The 22512-nt window shown below is 35.4% G+C and overlaps 1 protein-coding gene across 3 annotated transcripts in view; it reads left to right on the top strand.

Annotated features, from left to right (window-relative positions):
* LOC121318256 (scm-like with four MBT domains protein 2) overlaps positions 1 to 22512 on the top strand; it is a 75894-nt gene that overhangs the window by 14841 nt on the left and 38541 nt on the right. For all 3 annotated transcript variants that reach the window (XM_041254728.1, XM_041254726.1, XM_041254727.1), the window contains 3 exons: positions 16848 to 16936; positions 17156 to 17399; positions 21009 to 21106. In XM_041254728.1, coding sequence (XP_041110662.1) covers positions 16848 to 16936; positions 17156 to 17399; positions 21009 to 21106 — 431 coding nt within the window. The remainder of the gene's footprint in view (positions 1 to 16847; positions 16937 to 17155; positions 17400 to 21008; positions 21107 to 22512) is intronic.

Genomic DNA, 22512 nt, shown 5'->3' with positions numbered 1-22512 from the left:
GTCACTGTCAGTAACGTTTAAGTTGTTGCAACCTTTGACCTCCACAGTAGAGCCTTGCTACCCAACCTGAGCCCGACGGGACAGTAAGTGTCAGGCTTGGTCGGTGTAGTTTGTATATTATGGCTGGGGTCAGGTCGTGTTAGTGTTATCAGTGAGTGGATTATGGTGTTTTTATTAATTTTATGTCTTTTTTTTCTTCTTCTGTGTGCAAGTGGTGCATGCACCATAGGTTCTTTGAGAAATTACCTCTCTAATAGCGTCTCACAAACCAGCTTATTTGTTTTGTGCTGCCTGTCAAATGCTGCGTCGTCGGGCTTTACTAAGTAACAACAGGAGCTAATTAATTTCCAACGCAACTAACAACCAGTAATCATCTCGGCTGATAAACTGAAAAAATGAAAGCCTGTCAAAATGAAAAAATATGAAATGCTCTTGCACAACAAATGCTGCGTGGGCGGTCTTAACGGGATACAGTTCAGTTTTAAAACACCAACGTCACCAAATTTTAACAGTGTTATACAAATGCACCAAAAACAAAATGATACAAAACGTATTTGTCCTAAACTATATGCATTTGTTTAAATGTAAAGAAACACTACATGTACAGTATTAAAACACTGCTCTTTAATTCAACATTAAAAGTTTTCTTTCTTTTTTTTTCTCGCACTCGTAATGTGCAGTCATAGGCAAACGTGAAACCCGGTTTATATCATGATCTGCTTTATATCACAAAGTATGCCTGCACGGCAATCATGATATATAGGCTGAATCAGTAACAAAAAAAAACTGCCAACGGGAGAATATGTAGCAGTGGAACATTCCTTTATTGAAAAGGGTACTCAAAGTCCACTGTTTGGAAAAATTACGACATTGTTGTATTAAACGATAATAAAAGTCCATTGTACAGTGCAAATCTTGCAAAAATATTACTGCAATATGACAGAACAGCACACTGAAAAGTGATATATTCGTCCTGTAGTGTTTTTTTTTTGTTGAATGTTAATTTACAGGTTTGATATGATATAGTCTTGTCCAAAATTAATTTGAATTTGTTACAGCATCTTCTGTGTGGTTATTTATGGTATTTTTATATAAAGTATTTTATATATATATATATATATATATATATATATATATATATATATATATATATATATATATATTATATAGTTTTGAAGAAGCCTGTTGTTATTTTTTTAATCATGCAGTGTTGGATTACTAGGAAAGGATGTAAATGAGATATGATTATTTCAGAGTGATTTTTTTCTATTTATGTTTTATCTGGAAACCAGGAATACTCTACACAGAAGGTACTTAGGGCCTCATGCACTAAACAGCGGTAACCAGTTTACCACGCAGTAAGCCCATTATTGCGTGCTTTGTACACCTGCTATATTCACTAACCAGCGGAATGAATCGCGTGGAAAAAGGTACCAAGTGCAAGTCATTTATATATAATTAATAATGGTAATCCATGGAAATGTATTCAAATTCTCTCCCCTAATAACGCGAGGGAGGGACTTGATATAAAAAACATATTTACCTAAGTGTCTCAGCGCGTGTTAAGTTTACGTTTATTGAAACCAGGCAGTATCTGTGTAAATCACAATATAAATAGAGCAGACCTGTGTGCTGTGTGGGGAAACATGATAAATGCGTATATGTGCTTTCAGGTGCTGTGTTAAATTTCTTCCAGGATAAACGAATGCCCATGTTCCACAGAACACTACAAGTAAAATGTCAAATATAGGCTAGACTAGTATAGAATGTATTTCATTGGCTTTGTGGATTAAGGGCAATATTTTAACATACAGTGTTGTAATACTGTACTTATTGATTTATTCTGAAAATGCAACTTACCAAAAGATGACTGCACCTGAACTGGATTACAGAATCATTTCCTTTATTCCGATTACAAACATGTTGCTTTCTCAGTGCAAGATGCATTGTAGGAATAGACTGTGCTGTATGAATTCTATGTAGATACAGAAATCTGCGTAACACCAGGCCGCCTCCCCTTATTCTACGACCCACTGAAGAGGTAGCTGGTGCCGGCTGCTGCCTCCTTGGTCGCTGTCATTCTGACAAAGTGAGAGCCGGACTACCTGTCCTCTGGAGTGCCCATATACTAAAATAAAGGGAGTGTAACACGTACAGCATTTCGCCTGCTATGATGGCTGGCAAATGAATCATTTAGCTCGCCTTATTCGTGCTTATTATATTAGTGAATAGAGCGGACACACTTTCCTTTTTGTGCACAGTATGGGTTTCTCTTACCATGCAGTATTTCAGGACTTTACCACTGTTTAGTGCATGAGGCCCTTAGTTGCCATAGTGTATGCTAGGATATTTGTGGAGATGATTGGGTCGGGTATGCAAATATTTCAAAGGTCACGGGCTTGGGTCGGGTTCGGATTTTGTTTGGTCGGGTTGGGATCGGGTTTTAAATTTAGGCCCGAGGAGAACTCTACTCCACAGTACCTTTTTGCATAAGCTTCGATGCATGCAGTAAATACATCAAAAAAAAAAACACACTGACATTTGCATTATGTTCAAGTTTCTTTTATCTTGAAAGTGAGTGTTTGAAGTTGTGGATAATACTGTATAAGAAGAAAGTGTGAAAACCCCGCCTTGGCGCCAGTATATTCTTCACAAAGACCAAATGAGTAACTCACACCCGACAAAACAAGTTAAAAACTGGAGAAAAATAGAAAAAAGAAAGTCATAGGGTGGCAGTGTGAAATGTTTCCTTGTGGTCTGCAATAAAAAAAAAAAAAAGTCCAAATACAGAATACCGCTGGCAGACATCTATTAAACAGTAATAAAGCTGCTCCTTCTTTTTCATAAAAGGCTTTATGATTGTTTAGTCATGTTGAATGGGTGACTGTCGAACTCTGGTTGTCCTTGAGAGTAAGCTTCATACATACAGTAACATCTCTCAAGATACTGTTCAGAGCTTTTTAAATAGATGAAATCCTCTGTCTAGCCCAAATGAACTCCTCTGATCTGTGCTTTTCAAGCAGAAATTACTTTTTCAGAATGTTAATTATTTTTTCAAAAACAGGACCCGGTGCTATGCAACTGCAAAGGCCAATCATACACTCAGAAGTTAAACAATAATGTTTCTGTGCTAAATTCCACTACTGTGTATGCTTATAATGGACAGTATGTCTGTCAATTTAAATCATAGTACAGAAGTTAGTAGCTGAAGATAATTTTTTTTTTGTGTGTTTTTTTTATTATTTGTAAGATTTTTTTTGGTAAAGTAGATTAATAATTTGAGATATGGGTGATTTACAGTTGTTAACATAAAAGTACTTTAAGAGTGTTTTTACTGAAAGTGGAGTATAGTATTTGACTTTTTATATATGTTTGTGCTTGATGATGTCAATGACAGAATAAAATGCTTTCCAGTAAACAGAAAATACATGAGCATATTACAAAATATGTATCAGCCTGATTGGTAATTATTTTTTTCTTCCCAACCAGCAATGTGCAAAATTAAGCAACATTTAGTAAACAAACTAAAATTATTTTGCAATTGTTTGCAGAGGCCAAATAGATTTACATTATACCAGCTGTTTACAGTAAACTCCATTAACTACTAATAACTGATTGCTACCTGTATGGCTAATTGTGGAGAGCACACTTTTTGCACTACAGCATAAAGACACATTCTTTAATATTCATGAGGAATAATACATTAGAATTACACATTTGCCTGCAGAACACTTTGCAGTCCTTTACTGGAACATCTTGTTTGGATTTATGACATTTATAAAACAATGTTTCATCCAGTAAATATCTGACACCATGTAATATTTGCATGCTTATTTTCTGTAGAGGAAATGTTACGCTGCACATAAAAATACTGAAATAGCTTTTATTTTAAGCATAAATATTAACCCACCATCTGTTAAACAAGACGTAGCGATACACGTTTTTTGTCTGTTATGTTATTGATTTTTAAATGTTGTTGGTTTTCACACAGTATTTTTTTTTTTTTTTTTTTTTTTTTACACTCAACATTTTTTTCTCTTGTAAGCAGATAATTAATTTAAATCTCATTCAGATGACAGATTTTTCTTTTCATATTAACTTATCTAGTTGTAATGCTTACAGGCTTTCTCCTTTTCACAAAGGTTCTGTAACACTTTCGCATGAATGTGCTTTCAATCTTTTAATTTGGTAAAACTGGATGGCTATCACAATTCTATAGCCTGACAGCCGTAGTGGAAATAAACATAGCTGCTTAATTACAGTGCTTCAGATTGGTTAATGTCCACTTATGCTATTACAGTGCTGGTTTTGTAAAAATACATTAGTCACCTATGAGGGAACATATTGTACATACTGTGTTTTCTCATAGGGATGGTTTAGGCATTCAATTATAATGATAACTTATTTTTAGATTTGTATTTGTTTAAAAGGTGTGATTCTGTTTATACATGTACTGTAGTAGGACACCCTCTCTTGTGTTTGTCTTGTATTGTATGATCATTCCACTATACTTTTTCTCCTGGTCATGATGCAAGCAGAATTAGACCATAAGAGACCTATTCCCACACCTGTAAACATGTTGTTTATTACCTGATAGTTTTTGCTGTGTTTTTAAGAATGTTGCAACTCATTATGTCAAAATCTTAAAATTATTTATTTCTGTATTGTCTTTCGAAGGCAAAAGGGCAGCAATTTATTCTCGAATCTGTAAACACACGCAAACACATGCTGTATACATATTGTTTTCTCATTAAAATACAACAGTCTGTGTCAGATCAAAATAAGTGTGCAAGCTTGCCCCTGTCCCAGGGCAGTTGTGCTGCTGGAGGAAGGGTATGAATTGTATTGAAATTGTCATATGCACTGGTGCATTTCACTCACGAAAATTGTACCAGAAAAGATTAACTGAAATGTAAAAACTAAGTACAACATCATCTTAATAACCTGCTGGGTCTGACAGCTAAACAAAATCAAGGCAGCTGTATGCTGCATTTGATTGTCATTCATTGACCTTCTGTGCTCAGCACTGGGCTATTAGTCATCAGTTCTGAGTACTGCTTCATGAAATGGAAACATACTCATTCTTGGAGATTAAAGCAGCAGTATGCCACCGTCTTGTTCAATTTTATACTAAAACATAAAGAAGTTATTTGAAAGCCACTTGAATAAAAAAAAAAAAGTTATGGTTAGCCAACTGAGTTCTTATTCGTAGATGATTGAAAAGAATGCAGTCATTTTTCAGAATTCATGTCATTATAATTCAGTCCACTTTAGAAAACATTTATATAAAACCATAGTGCATCATGAACGTTTATGTTAGCAACAAAAACCCCAAATCCCATGAATTACAATGCTGAATTTGAAAGGACTTTTCAGATCCTTCAAGAAGCTGCTTGATGAGATTCTGGGATCAATAAGCTACTGACAACCAAACGAGCAAGATGGGCCGAATGGCTTCCTCTCGTTTGTAAACTTTCTTATGTTCTTATGTTCTTATCTGCTGTCTACATTCTTTCGGGATTTGTGCACAAGACCATTTAAATAATGCTATTCATTATTCTGTACTTGTTTGAGGGATAGACTCAAACTGAACCAATTTAGACATTGATAGTACAGGATATAAAAAGGGAGCATCCATGAATACTTACTGAAAATGACACATTGTATTTCTGACATTAAGAACCAAAGAAAATGACAAAGGGAAGCCAAAGAATATGTTGTAAATAAACAGTGAAAAAATCTACAATAACAGATTTACAAAACATAACAAAAGACCTTGAAAAATGGTGCAGACAGTTGTAATGTCTCAGCTATGGAATTGTGCATTTGAAACATAAGGCTCTCATTTTCTTGTCTTCAAGGGGTTTCATTGAAATCCTTTTGTAACAACACATTAAGAATATTGTGAAGGGGGAAAAAAAAATATATGGTCCTGTTCGTTCTGCACCATCCGTTCTTAAATACCATTTTTTAAATTGGGAACAGCTTGGTTCAATTAACACACCTGCTACAAATGTTTAACATCGAGGGAATTAATTAGAGGAATTGTGGGCTTTGTAGATTAGCCCACACTGGATGCTGAGCCATCATTTGCAAATCTTTAAGCTTGTGATATTTTGTTGTAAGTCTTTATTGATCTTTTTTAGGTAGACTGGCAAATATTACAGTAACGTCACTTCATTTGAAGAGCAAACAAAAACACCTATTGTCATGACAGATTGTCTGTCATATTGAAATATTGGAACAGATGAATCACTGCCTTCAGAGCAAAATATCAAACAATATACAGATGTGTTGAGTCAATAAAAAACATAGTTACCTTTCTGTATTGCTTAAAAAAAAAATGGTTGTAGATTATTTTTTTTCCATTAAAATTTAAACATGAAACAGAAAAATATCACAGCTTTGTTTTCCTGTTAAACTTCCTCTTAGTGTCCAAAGGTTTTGTCTGCATGCATTTAGGTTGGGAATGTTGACTCTGGTTTGCTGGGTAATTCTGTTTAATTTATTTTAATCTGCTAAGTATTAATTAAAAAAATAATACAACCTGTTAAAACATGTTAATTACACCCTATTCACACTACCTGGGATTGTAGCCATGGGAAGATTGAATTAATGTGAAGAAAAACACATATTGAAGTATGCAACACTGATGCAAATCAGAATCAAAGTGGAAGTTAATTGGATAGAGTGCAAGTCGTGGTTCATAGGAGACTTTTGAGGTTAGAGTGCGGTTTAATAGCTTAGGTCACGCATGATCTCCTGTAATGAGAGAGATGATTTATGATACAACAAACATTTGTAGATCTACTTATAAAGCATTTTTTAAACCGAAGCCTTGGAAACTATGTGCAAAATTGTAAGAGGTGTAGTACATCGAAGAAAATAAATAATACACATACAGTACATACACAGTATCAAGTTGCCTATTAACAGTGTCTACAGCAATTATTAATAAACATTAGCTTAGGCAGAGATAAAGGCTTCTTGGAAGCTTGACTTACAGAAAATCTTTAACCTTTGAGAACCTCTTTAACGTAGAGTTTGGACATACAGTAGCGCTATTAATTAGTTTTTGTTCAAACCAAAAAGCCTCTAGTGAAATTATATCAAAATAATAACGATTGACAGGCATACACTAAAGATGTGTTCACACTGGGTCCGTTTAGAGCAGGGGTTCCCAAAGTGCAAGCACCCCAAAGCCAACCCTCACACATACACACACACACCCCCCCCCTTTCTGACTGTTTACTTTATTTTTACATTTTCTGAAAATTTTCGTAAAAAATGGTGCATGTAATTGGGGGGAAATTAATAATACACAGCAATCGAAGTTCATAAAAATTCCTTAACATACATTATTTACATGTTTTGGATCAAATCTGGACCCTCTCAAGCCAATTTTATTAATTAAGTTGTTACTGTCATTATATGTGCACTGTCCCTTTAAAAAAAAACATGCTGCTTTTATGCAGCTGTACCAAGACTCGATTGCTAATCAGTCATTCAATTGGAGTCTCGGTACAACTGCACATGAATTAATAAAGTGCAATTCCCCGTGCTCACATATTACTTTTTACTTGCACGTGTAGTGCTGTGCAATCCTCGTGCCTAAATACAAATATACATTTTAAACACTCGTGTTACACAGACCCGTTTATAACCCGTGTGCCAATGACTATATGCCAACATTAACACACAACACGCAACATATAACAGAAAATATACACAGGGGCAGGCACTTTGTCACAAGTAGCTAGTAGGATGTTAAGTAGCAATCGTATGTAATTGCATAAAAAGCGCCAATGTAATGGCAGATAATTTACGAATAATTAAATAGAAATGTGTGACTATTTTGTTGTATTCAGAAATAAAAATAAATAAATAAAAACATCAAGCTAAAATACAGTAGAGTCTATGTTTTATTTCTGCACATTTACTATGGAAATAGCTCTAAATGTCCACACCATGGGACAATTTACATAATTTGTTTAATTCAAACTTTGCACATCTCAAGCTATTTGTATGGCCCCCAGAGATTTGAATTAAGCGGAGTTCACTGTACATACATTCAGCTCTTAGTGAAGTGATTAGTTCTACAAGTCAGGATGCATTCTGCCTCACTACTGAAGAATAACCCACAAAAGAGTTTAACTGGTATAGTTTGAAGATTATCTATTTCAGTATTATCGTCTTTAACTGTTGTGACCAGGACAATGTAAGATGTGACAGCATGATATTGGTGCTCAAACCTAAGCCTGTTGTGGCACCAAGACACAGGATAAAGTACAAATACATTTCAAAGCTGCTGGTGTTGCAGTGGTAGTAATATGCATTCCTAATTTAAGTACAAAAATGTATAGGAAATAAAAAAGGTATGATTTGGGACACATTTCAGTTTCATGAGTGGTACATTCTCTTGTGCGGCCCCCCATCCCATGCAACCTCAGGAAATTGGCCCTCCAGCACCAAAACTTTGGGAACCCCTGGTTTAGCGACATTCAAAAATAAAATAAACAATCTTATGGATTATTTGTTTAATCATTCTTATTATGTGTATATTACATTTAAATTGTAATATCTATTCTATTTTATTAATTTGTCGTCTTGTACATTTAACATGTTTTGACTAGATGACAATAGAAAGAAAATAATGAGTTGTTATGCTCTGCAGTAAATACACCCAATGTTTAGTTTATATGTGTTAATATGTACTGTTATTTTAATGGCTTCAGAGTTGCTACAGCTTCAGTCAATTGAAAAAAAATGTTCAAGTTTTATCACATGGAAAACTAGTAACCCTAAACTACATGAATAGTGCGAGAAACTGATGCTCAACTGATCACAAAAATAATTAAATATATTATTTTCTCAAATGACTGTGTTTAATGCCTACAGTTGGAGTACTGCACTATTCTCCTGCAATAGGCATTCAACAAATGTATTAATTAAATACATTCCCCAGTTCCCATGCTTTCTTCCAGTGCAATATGTAAGAATCTAAAACATGCTATTAAAAACCAGAGCAATACATTAATAGCTGCCATCTTTCAAGACACCAAGATACCTTGCAGGATATTGTAAGCATCCGGTTCACAGACTATATAAACGAACCGAATGCATTTGCCAACTGCACAGTGAAAAATGGAAAAAGCACCAAAACAACAAAGCCCTGGGGCATCTGGCAGACAGTTTTAACTGTCTGCCAGTACTGATTCATATGATATATGTTCTGTATTAACTAGTGAGTCCCTGTAGCTGCCATATGTTAAGCCCTGTGCCTCTACTTACGCATGCTACTGTAAAATGGTGTTTCACCTCTAAATAGGTGCATAATGCAATCAGTACCCCAAACTGTGACCAACCACCAGCCATCTGCAAAACAGGGAAATCAAACCAGACAATACAAGCCGCAGCAGTTATAAGATGTGGAAGCAGTGGCACGTCCATAGGGAAAGCATTGGATCCCCATATAGACACTACGGAAACATTTTAATAACCTAAATCTGGGCTTGAAACTGGCTGAGTTTATGAGAAGGGAACTCCATTCGATGCAACAAAGTGTTTTGATCACAGTGCAAGCGTTCACACAGATTTTAGAAACAGAAAAGAAAAATCTTGCTTCTGCAGCATCATTTTGCTTGCAGTGTGAGAACCCAGCTGCACAACATGTCAGGGACCCGAAGCAAGCACACAGCTCATATATTTCATTTTTGATTGCATGGGTTTTAACTATTCTTAGAATTCTGATGTTATATAGGAGGAAAAGGCATCTTTTAATTAACGGTTGCCTGTAAAAAAAAGAAAAAAAAAGAAAAACGTTTGTAAGAAGCCGCAGGGTTTCTAGATTTGCCAGATATACCTACATCCCAAATAGTTTGGCTAGAATATATATTTCGGACTTCTAAACAGTCGACTGCATTGTCCTTTTACACCAGTTTAGTTTTTTAAGAGGCTACGAGGTATTAGGAAGTGAGTTGCATTCAGTCAAACCCATTTGGGGGCATGGGCTACAATTAATACATATGTATAGAGGCAGAATTAAGAGACTAATGTTATCATTGGCACGAATAATCAGAGATTATGTTTAATAATTACAGTAATTATTGTATTCCATTTCTTTGTAAAAATATTTTTTGAAAAATCCCACTGGGTTTATTTAGATAAGTTGCTGTGCCAGCTCAGTACCAGCCCTTCATTGACTGCCAAACATTTGTCTACTTAACTTTACCTCAAACCAGGCTCTCCCTCCAGTTTATAATGCTGACTGTATAACAACAAAAAAGGTACATATATTGAGTCAATACTGACTATTTTAACAAGTGATTTGATACGTAATTATTGTATTGTTTTCTTTCAGCAATTGCTTTTAGAGGACGTTTTTCAGTTAGCGTGTTAGTGTGAGATGCCCACCGTAATATGCATGTTGTGGATGATTAGGATAACCATGTTACAACTCACTCAATTAATCAAGGCACATTGGATCTGGATCAGTGCCTCGTAAAAAGATTATCACACTATAATAGACTCATTTGTTTATGTTGGCAGCAGTTTACTGGAAAAAAATATGAAAAGTTTAATTATTTTAATATGGAAAGTCGTAAGCAGCTTTATGTTATGCACTGTTTTTAAGAGACAGGTTTTTGCCAACAAGATAGCAAGCCAGTAGTGTGTGTTTTGATGTAGCCTTGTACAGTACTGCTTCAGAACTCAAATGTGTTCATTCCGAGTTCAGCCTTAGTTGCTTCTGTAGTTCAGGTAATACGAGGGAGCAAGGCAGGCTGGCCGCCACCTCTGAACTTGGGTGACAGTGCATTGGACTCTGGACCTTTAGGCATTTTATTTAAAACTTAGAAGTCATGAATTAGGTTTCTTTGATCATTAATCCAGACAGGCATAGCAATAGGAACACCTTATAGGTCTACAGAGCACAGGTAAACATGCATTTAAAAAATGAGGGAAACATTAGCGTAAAACTTCAATTAAACACATATTTACAATATTTGCCAGCAAATCCAGCGTGTATTGGAGACTGGCAATTATTTGAGACCGGCATTTATATTAGATCACTAGCTTCACATGCTTCATGCAGTCATTGAGAAGCCACTAACACACATCCTTGTAGCAACATCGTAACTCAATTTAAACATTCCAGCAACTTTGTTAAAAGGTTTTGTGTCAGTGGGAACTAAGTAACAGTTTTGTTTTATAACAAAATTACATTGTTTGTACACTCAAGTATAAAGCGAAAATATTATTATGTTCTTTTTATATGCACTGGTTAACAAGGATAACGTATGCAAAATGTTCGAAAATGAATAAGCAGAAGTACGAGTTTGTATTTAAAAACTTAATTAAATCCATAGATAGCCCTGTAGATATCAGAACACAGGCGTGTATGCTTCAATTACAGCACAATAATAATAATATAATAATAATAATAATAATAATAATAATAATAATAATAATAATAATAATAATAATAAGTACATAAAACTTCTAAAATGTTTTTTTTTTTTTTAAAGAACAATAAAAGCAATAAGTATCATTATGAAAAATAATTTATCGTTTATTCTCAAACTTGTACATTGTTAATACAACAAAACATGTTAAAATACACCAAGAGGCTTGTGTCTGGCCTACTTTCAACACACTTAAAATTATAAAAACTTTCTGTTCTGTTATTATTTATTATTTGTCACTTTCATCACTGTCAATTATTAGCACTTATTATTCATTACGCTCAAGCTCCTCATCTTCAGCTTCAATGGCAATGACAGAGACCCGGTGTTTAATAGAGACTCTGCATTTATTTACAATATTTGCCAGCAGACCCTGCGCATATTGAAGACAGGCGATTATTTGAGACCTGGCAATTATTTGTTTGTTTCTTTTTTTATGAAAGTAATTCAAATGAAATACTACTGACCTGAAGGTGTTTGTTTTAAATGTCTTCCATAAATCCTCAACAGGGTTTGAAACTCATGCTTGCCAGAGGCGAATTAAATCTGATGAGGACTAGATGATGTTTGTGTCTCAGTAGTCCTCTGGGCGAGTACTTAAAACAAATACACATATACTCTCGTGTTCAGTCTTGCATTAAAAAAATGCAGGGAAGTCGATTTTTTAACTGGGTGTAGCAATGGTGAATAAGCATTCACAAATGTTGCTTAGAAAACAGTCACTCAGTACTGAAACCTCCCTTCATCTCCCCTGCAGTGCCAACCCCACTTAATGATGTTTTACGTTTCTGTTCTCCCTCTATACAGGGTGCAAAATTTATCATTTGAATTTACTGAAATACGTTGCATCTTTTTAAAGTGTAAAGTCATTTTACATAAATGTGTTGGTTTATACTGGGTTACAACCCTAACTGAAGATGTCATTAGCAAAGGAGGCTGGTTGTACTAACGAGGTCAAACAATAGGCCACATTTTAATAAACATTAATAAACAAACAACTACCGTAATGAACATTATCATAGAATGTTGCTTAAAACATAATGACACAGCACATTCTTAATAAAGTTGAGTTCTTATCTATAAACAGTAATACCTTTAAAGCTTGGGACTTGCTGTCTGACTTGGTGTTGTTTACATTATCATCAGCATATTTTAAGTGATTGGAAGCTGAAATTACTTTTCTAAAACACACTTTTCTTATACCAATACGGTACTGGTGAGCAATAATCAGTTAGTTTGAAAACCAGGCTTCAATCACTGATAATGGACTCAAGCACCAATGGGGGAAAATAAGGTCCTGCATAGTGCAAATAAATCACCTGTTCTGTCAATATATAGTGTGGATGCTTCACAAGCACAAATGTTATTGCAGCATTTAAAAAAATAAAATACATTTATACAGTCTCCCAGCTTTCTTGAAAAGATCTGAGTTTCCCTTGTTTTTCTTTTGCTCTCATTAGTATCTATAGTGGGTCAGCGTCCGTCAGTTCTGGCAGATTCTACTGTACTTGCTGAAGTGGTTTTCTCCCACTGCTAATTAAAAAAACAAAAAAACACCTAACAATTTCATCCCGCGGGCTACAATGAAACGTACTGTCTTTAAATTGGGACTTTAGTGAAGGCTGCGTGTGTATGCGAGTAAATAAATTATTGTAGATAGTAATTCATAGCCAGCCAGCGTTTTTGTAAACAGCAACACATGTAATGCGCAATAAAATGAACATTTTATTTGTGTCATCGGTGTCAATTCCAGGCAGAGCTTCATGGTCGGCAAGGTGACAGCTGAGAGAATTTTTTCCTCTGTCATCCCGTCTAGTGCTGTCAGTGTCAGTTTGTCAGAGCACAGTACAGTAGTCGCTCAGTAATGAGGTGCAAATAAGTGATTGATCGGTCTGTATGAGCGTTTATGAAGGTGCTTTGTTAAAAAAAAAAAAAGTTAATCTAAATTCATAATAGTGTTTATTTTTTAGCAAAATAAAATCTAAACTTATTTTTAGGGACCCCAACTGTTGTTGATTCCAACTTAGGCACTTCACGTAAGGACTAGTAAATTTACATCAGGACTAGCAAGTTTCAAAAGGTACTAGTAGCACAATATTGTTAGTTTCTAACCCTGCTCAATAATGGTTTCTAATACAGTTAACCTGCTATTTTACTGGAATGCTGCAGTCTGTTGGCAGTGTTATTTATGTCTTTTGTAACAGCAGGGAGTAAATAATTTTTTCCCATGTGAATATTTCACTATTCTGTTGTTCTCAGCAGGTTATCTGCATTGAATCAAATAAAATCAAGATTCCTCATGTACAATGAATTATAAATCACCATAATATTATGTGATTAAGAAACCAGGGCAGTATTTTGGAAGGAGATTAAATAAATTATCAGTATAGAATTCAAATGAGAGACAGAGGTTTTTAATAGGTTGTACCATGACATATTAACCTGCTGGATTAGATTTTTCATTTACTTTTCAGTTCAGTCATAGCAGTGTGTAAATGTGCCTTTCAGTTGACTTGAGTAGCTAGTTAACAATATCAGAGCAGTTGACTTTTTCTGGTTCATTTTATATATTTTTTTTGTTTAAATTAATTTACTTTTTTTTTCTGATCGCATGACTCCTCATTTCATGTATTATATTATATATATATATATATATATATATATATATATATATATATATATATCTCTATCTATAGAGAGAGATATATATGTTTAATTGGTACAGAGCCAACACACACCACACACGTGTGTGTGTATATATATATATATATATATATATATATATATATATATATATATATATATAACTGTCGATATAGTTAATTGGCATAATTATATTTTGTAAATTTAAATAAATTGGTGTGCATTTTAAATTCTAGTTTTCAAACCCTATTTTAAAGTTAGTACAGAGGCAAGATTTAAAATCAGAGTAAAATCAATTTAACTGTATGAAACTAGCAATAAAGCTATAATATTAAGGTTGTACATAGGCTTTCTGTATAATATCAGCATGTTACTGAAGAGGTAGCAGAAGAGTGTGCTGAATTGAAACCCAACACCTTATTACATAACTACTTGAACTGAAAACACAGCGGCATGACTGCTGTTATTATTTGTCAGCACTGCATTCAGGATCTTTCAGTTAGAAACAAAAACATGAAGATATTTTACAAATAGCATATCATATTATTTCTTTAATAATATTATTTTAATAGTATGCAGTGCATGTTTTATTATCTCACACTTTAGAGTTCTACTTGTCCTAGTGAAAACTGAAACTAGCAAGCTATTGAGTGTTTCACAGTCTCTGCTTATACACAGTCTGTCATTTAGTAGACGATGACGATGTCTGTCATTTAGTAGACTTATCCAGTTATTAAGAGTATCAAACCCTGGGGGGTGTTTGGATGACTCCTGTATGTTTGTCTGTCCCTTTGTCACAATACGTTTTACAGCTATCTAGTTTAGTTTAGTTTAGTTTATTCGCTTTATGCCCATAGGGCCAGCACAGGTACGTCTCAATAGTTTGAGCAGTACTACACAAAGAGAGACCTAAACACTCAATAAAATATAATAAGAATAAAATAATTCTAAACAATTACTTTCATTACCACAAGTTAATCTCAAGCACAGATGACGCTGAACAATGAAATTGGGAAAGGCATTCTATAACCGCAAGACTGTGCCAAAGAAATAATTGCAAGACAACGGAAGATTGTCAGAGCATCACTGTTGAGACCTCTCAACCCTGATCTTTTAAGAGCACAGATTGACACAAAGGTAGAACACAGTGAATGCAAAACCTTTCAGAAGTGAGCAAGAGTAAAAGAGGACATTCAGCCACTCAGTGGCTTTGTAAGTAGAATCCCAATTTCAGTCGTTCAATACAACCCTAACATATTTTTGCACAGACTCAAGCTTCTTAGTATTGTATTTTTGGAATGTGTCCCAGACAAAAGAATAGGTCTTACTAACCTCTTGTAAAGAAGTAAAACAACATTTGAAGGGGCCTCTCTAAAGGAACTAAAAATAAACCCCATAACTCTCCCGGCTTTCCAACAGACATAACCAACGTGGTGTGTCCAGATACCCAAACACCCAGGAGCATCTCTCTCGAATTGTATCCGTTAAGGGATTGATGGTTGTTGTATATAACGTAGTGCTGTCCGTAAACATAATAATACAAGGCATCTGCCTGTCTGTCTGTATGTTTAACTTACATTGTTGCATATGCATATCTAGGTGATCTACCTTTTCACGGTACTGATAGCATGGTGGAGATGAATGTCACTGTGTGGCAAAGTGTTTGATTGTGTATAGGAGCAGGAGTGATGCAGTGTGCAATAAACAAAAAAAGAGTTATAATCCAGTTGGAAAGGTATTTTATTGTATCCAGGTCTGGTGACCAAATAAGACCCCGGCAGTACACAACAATGTGTACTGTGTGCTGTAAATAATAACACGGTCACCAGTAACTGGGTGCGTGCAGTAGTGCTCGCGGTGGGTGATACAGTTTATTTAGTGACAGTCGTGCAGTGCTGTTCTGGGTTAGTGCTGGCCCTTGGCGACAGCTCCGGAATCGTGTTTAGCCGTCTAGTAATACAAAACAAGACAATTACAGACAAAACAAAACACTTATGAACGTCTCTTATTTATTTGTCATGTGTTATCTCACACAGTCCTTACGGTTCAGTAGTTTTTAAAACAAGCGAAGGAACAGATGCATCGCTTCGACCCTTATTTATACCGTCACTTATGACCCCTTGGTAAACGATTGCAGCCGCTCTTGTAATCTGCAGCTGCCACATTATTTACCTTCCGGGTCAATGAGTTAGTGTACCGAAGCTCCGTCTCTTTTCTACATGACCGACTTAACCCTCGGAACAAAGTGTCAGGTCAAGTAGACAGAATATTCTGTTCCCGTTACTTTGTGCCCTCACAAGTCAGGAGGGAGATTTACCACCAAGAATCCTTGTCTTTCTGTCACACACTGACGTGCTTTTCTTCTCCCATTGTTTGAGACTGCTGGCTCCTTTGGTAAACAGTAATGGGTTCAGTGAGGTAATTACCATTATAATTCCGGGGTGTACTGTAAACAGAACCATGAGACCACTGCAATGGTAATAGAATAACAATTGGAACAATAGTACTGATACATTGTCATGGTAATAAAGTTGATTACCAGTGTGGATTGCTTCAATCCATTGAAATACAATGGGTATGTCAAAATAATCTGAACATTTTACCTTTGTGCTACCATGCCTCCAGGGACCCATAGCCATTATAGCTTCTTTGTGTTAGCATTGCCCCGTGGTAAAAAACAAAACCTAAAAAAAAACATTGCATTACAATTTTATTCATGTTTTGCTTTTTTTTTTTTTTAAGCAATAAAAGAGAAATACACAGACTGGACAGAGTTTCTTATCCAAGAACTGACTGGTTCCCGAACAGCACCTGTAAATTTGCTGGAAGGGGTGAGTAATAGTTTGTATTTTAAGGGGGGGTTCAAACTTGTCAGCATTTAAAAGCTTAGAGTAAAATACCAGATACCATGGCATTCTGTATTTCTATATTTGAATAGACATTCTAGTGTAAATTTACATTTTCCTGTACAGTAACAGTTGCATCTTCAAAAAAGTGTGTAAAACTAAAAGAAAACACTTAAATAATTGCATTCTGTTGTCTCCTGTCAGCCTCTTCGAGGAAAGAACACTGTTGATCTCATCATGCTTGATTCATTGGTAGAACTGCAGGATTCCCAGAATCCCTTCCAGTACTGGATAGTCCGGGTGATAGAAAATATTGGCGGTAGGCTGCGGCTCCGCTACTTTGGACTGGACTGTGACACACACGACAAGTGGCTGTTTTACCTGGACTTCAGGCTTCGTCCTGTGGGTTGGTGTCTGGAGAACAGATACAACATGGAACCTCCTACAGGTAAAGTTCTAGGCTGGTGTTATGTTTGTCTTAAAGAGTTATTTATGTTAAACATCATGAAAAATGAGCAATTTTTTTTTTCATTGTTACATACTGCAACGCAAATACATCTTAAGTAGAGTAATAGTCAAAACAAATTATTTTTCTACATGAACTCGTCACAACAAGGACACCACTTGTTAAAATAAGAAGTGCAGGGGTCTTCCCCATTCCAAGCTAGTTTGATAATGTATCCCTAAAAGTACGTGATGAAGAGATGTGTTTCATTTTAACACAAGATGTAAAATACTGATTCTTATCTCATTCAAAGGTACACAGCATTGTAGGAGGAATTCTTGCTGGTATGCAGTATGCTTGCAACTGTGACCAAGCTTGATGCTTTTCAAGCTGTTTACAAACTAATTCAGTGTGTCAACATCTTGAATGAGATGTGATTTCACGAGCACAGCATTTAGCAAGACCTAAAGTATGTATGGGCACCTTTGAATGTAAAACTACGGAAAAAAATAAGTATCATGTAATAATTAATTAAGGTCTGATTACACTTGGAGCGGAAAGCTATAAGCGGTAAACCGTGAGGTTTTTCATATTACATATGTTTTCATATATGTAAATGCATTATCACATGTTAATGTCGAGAAAAAATGAATAATTGATGAAGGATATCAAGCAACATGCCGTTTCACCAGTGTAGCATTCACCTGTTACCATTATATTTATACTAATAAACGTTATTTATACATTACATTAATATATAATATATATATATATATTATATATATATATATATATATATATATATATTTATATATATATATATATACAGCTCTGGAAAAAATTAAGAGACCACTGCAAAATTATCAGTTTCTCTGGTTTTACTATTTATAGGTATGTGTTTGGGTAAAATGAACATTTTTGTTTTATTCTATAAACTACTGACAACATTTTTTCCAAATTCCAAATAAAAATATTGTCATTTAGAGCATTTATTTGCAGAAAATGACAACTGGTCAAAATAACAAAAAAGATGCAGTGTTGTCAGACCTCGAATAATGCAAAGAAAATAAGTTCATATTCATTTTTAAACAACACAATACTAATGTTTTAACTTAGGAAGAGTTCAGAAATCAATATTTGGTGGAATAACCCTGATTTTCAATCACAGCTTTCATGCGTCTTGGCATGCTCTCCACCAGTCTTTCACATTGATGCTGGGTGACTTTATGCCACTCCTGGCGCAAAAATTCAAGCAGCTCGGCTTTGTTTGACGGCTTGTGACCATCCATCTTTCTCTTGATCACGTTCCAGAGGTTTTCAGTGGGGTTTAGGTCTGGAGATTGGGCTGGCCATGACAGGGTCCTGATCTGGTGGTCCTCCATCCACACCTTGATTGACATGGCTGTGTGGCATGGAGCATTGTCCTGGAAGAAAACTTGCTTCCTTCTGCTCTGACAATGTTCCCCAACTCTGAGGATTGGTTTTTCAATCACTCTGGTTTTTATCCTGTGCGCTTTTCTGCCGTGCCGCGTTTCCGCCGTGCCGCTTTTCCGTTCTGCACTCAGTGTAATTGCACCCATTCAAAACAATAGTTTTTTTTTTTTCTGCCACACGGTTTACCGCTTTCCGCTACCAGTGTAAAGAGACCTTTATAAGTAGGGCTTCTGATTTTCATTGTTAACCGATAAAAACCGATAAAACACCCCCGATACAAAAAAAATGAAATCGGTGCATATCCAAAAACCGGAACAACACTGGAAATTGTTACACAGTGACTTGACACCTTTCCCTTAAAAAAATTAAGTAAATAACCTACTGTACAAAATAAATAAATAATACTTTCCCAGTGCAGTTGGGCAATTTCTCTCTTTCCTGACTTGTATCTCGCATTGATTTATCCTGGATACTTTTTAAACCCGCCCCAACTACTGCATGGCAGCACATTCCTACATTTCTATTTGTGGATTGTAACATGCTTGCAAGATTTAAAGCTATATTACAGTTCCATAGGAAATATTTACATGCTTGTGGAATTTAAAACAGAATTGCAAATTGTGTTGGAATAAGAAAAAATGCTTTAACACACAAAACCTGCAAAAGAATATGCCCATGACCTTAAGGATTTATTTGTGGAAGACAGCAAAGGAAAGAAGGTACAATTGAACTGTGCAGGTACTGTCGAGTTACTATGCATATTGTGACACAAAAAAAAAAAAAGTAACCGAACACAGTAATTTCATACAGTATATAAAAAGCGAAAGCCCCGAAAAAAACGATTTACATAAATCTTGAAAATAGCTCAAAATAAGCACTGAAAAATTTAAATTAATAAAAACCGAAAAACAGAAGCCCTAATTATAAGGTTGATGTGACTGACTGCAAAGTACTGTGTACATTTTACAGATACCTACGTCATTTACAGTACAGTTTTTCTCTAAACATAAGTCTGACCTACCAAACATGGAATGATAACAAAATAAAAGTCTGATGTTATCGTTTCAGTTTGTTCAGCTTATATTGGCGGGTGGATGTGATGTATTCCAAGTGTTTTGATGTGTCTTGTTGTGCATCAGTACAATGGGTTTAGCTAAGGCTACATAAAAGACTGCTGCCATGCTAACATTGAATACAGGACAAGTTTTGTTTTCATATCTTCAGCAGTTTTACAGATGTTTTGTTCTGCAGGAGAGTTGTTGTTTTTCATGGAATTATATTGTATAGCCTCCAGCAAACTTCCTATCCCCAAATGAGAAATGGTAGTAGTGTGTGTGTGTGTGTGTGTGTGTGTGTGTGTGTGTGTGTTTGTCTGAGCATCTGTAATCCTCAGTATGTCGGGGAAGCAGTCAGCTGGGTAATATCAAGATTAAAAAGGGCAATAAATGCATTTGTGAAAAGTTGTAATGCAGAGCAGTTAATTGAAAATAGAGGCTGTGGCTTTTGGGTTGAGAAATGCGACACCTTGGTTATTTGTTTTTCTTTAAAAAAATGGATAAAAATAAGACCATTTGCTATCTTGCTGGCAGCATTTTCTATATAGTTTAAGATTTATAAATCGATCTGCTGAAATAATGCAACTTACTACCTTCCTGGGCTTCCCCACTGTTTAGAATACTGGTGGTGGTTTTGGAATGGAATCTATTCATTCACCAGAGAAATGAATTCATACTTACATGATGATGTTATCTATGACACACTTGTGAATAGGAAACTTGATTCTATTCAAAATTTTTGGGGGCATAGGTCAAAAAGTTGTCTTTGCAGTGTACAGTAGGACCTCAATTATTTTTTGTTGTGTTTCTTTTTTTCTGTTTATCAGAAACTCAGAGACTGAACTGCTGTACCCTGCGGGTGTCTACAGAGGACTGTAATGTGTGTGGGGGAGGGGTGACTAACATGACTTTTTATTTTAATATAGTCATTATGACTTATTATGGTCAGCTTAAATCCTATGGTGAAATACACTTGACATCACCTACCTGGGAACTTAACTCATGGAATGGAAAGTATATATAATTGAAATACTGAAGAGCCCCCTTACACTGCATTTTTTAAATAGTGTGAATGGAGTGTAATTATAGATCTGTGCATTCATTTCCACGTTTTTATTCTCAGAGATCCATGGTTTAAGAGCAGCTACCGAATGGAAAGATGCCCTGGAGAGAGCACTCACTGAAGCAGCAAAGAATCCTCTCCCACTGGAGGTGTTCAAGGTTAGAGCTTTTTTTTGTGTTTCGCTGATTAAAGGCTGTTTATTGTGAAGTCTACCCCTGTTGGTTTGCTGTTCTGTTTTTGTTAGTATTGTCTTTTTGAATGTGGGTAAAGGATTTGATTTTAATAGCAGTGGTGCTGGGCGAAAAGTCAGTGCCGAGTCGTACACATAAACAGTTCATTTTCAGCTGATGGCCCTGCTGTGGTAATGCTAGCGTATTGCAAGCATGTTGCAATGTAATCTGCTTTGACTGAAGAGACACTGGGGATCAGTGGTTCACAGAAACTTCAGCTCAGTAGAAGAGGTAGGGTAATTTAAACTTGCTCCAATGGCCTACCTCCAATCAGACCAAGAAATCTATTGCAAAGATACTAGCTTGTAGCAAAGTATCTATGGATTATATTTGCTATATTTGCATATATCCTAAAAGAGTGAATCAAAGATTCTTAGAGGGACTAGTATTAAAAATGTCAACCCAAGTGAAGTTTTAGTGTTGCATTTGGTATCTTCTGCAAAAATCTAATACAAAGTACCTGTTTGTGGATCTCTTTAATAACCATGTATTTCATATTAATATGCTGTTTTACAAAAAAACTATTCTATTTTGTGTGTGTCGTGCCAATTCTACAATGCAATAAGCTCGTCAGACTGGGTTCAGTGATTACCACCATGAGATGATCTTAACACCTTTAAACACAACTGATTAATGTACTTCCTGTGTCATATACTCTTAGATGTGTTAACTTGATACTCCAGGCAAATTGCATCTGAGTCACAGTGACATTAGGTTTGATACTTTTCAAACATTTACAAACTGTCTGAAGCATTCAAAGAACACAAACAACTTAACAATTCAGCATGCTTTGGTTCACCTGTAAATATGTGATTTTCTAGGTCATATTCTTCTGACTGCTTATATGTAGCTCTCTAGTTTATTTTTTAAACTACAGGTAGATGATTAATTAATTAAAGGTTGTGCAATATAACTACCGGCTGCAAAAGAGAAATTCTACATTGTGCGTAATAAACTTTATTGGGCTTCTCTGTAGTAATAAATAATGATTTGACAATTTTATGAAATTGTCATAAGCAGGTTTATGAAAGCATTATTGTACAACATGGCGGTGTGATATGCTGAGATGTCACAATGGCTGAGGGCATCTACCCTTAGCCTAGTGATAGCTCAGCCCATCACACCACTCTTGAGCACAGTAATGCTTTCATAAACCTGCTTTCAACATTGCTACTTCTTGAGAAAGATGTTTAGTTTGTGTATGCGGGGTGCAGATTGTGAAAGAGAGACGGGATGATTTATGGCGATAAGGCTCCAGGGTATGTGTTTTTGAAAAAAATGAGTCATTTAGAGCGTCTGATTGACCAGTCAGATTACAGTATCTATGACTGCTG

Source organism: Polyodon spathula, chromosome 7 (assembly GCF_017654505.1).
Source record: "Polyodon spathula isolate WHYD16114869_AA chromosome 7, ASM1765450v1, whole genome shotgun sequence".
Lineage (NCBI taxonomy): Eukaryota > Metazoa > Chordata > Actinopteri > Acipenseriformes > Polyodontidae > Polyodon > Polyodon spathula.
Note: the sequence above shows the minus strand (reverse complement) of the source record. Positions and strands in the feature narration are given on the sequence as shown.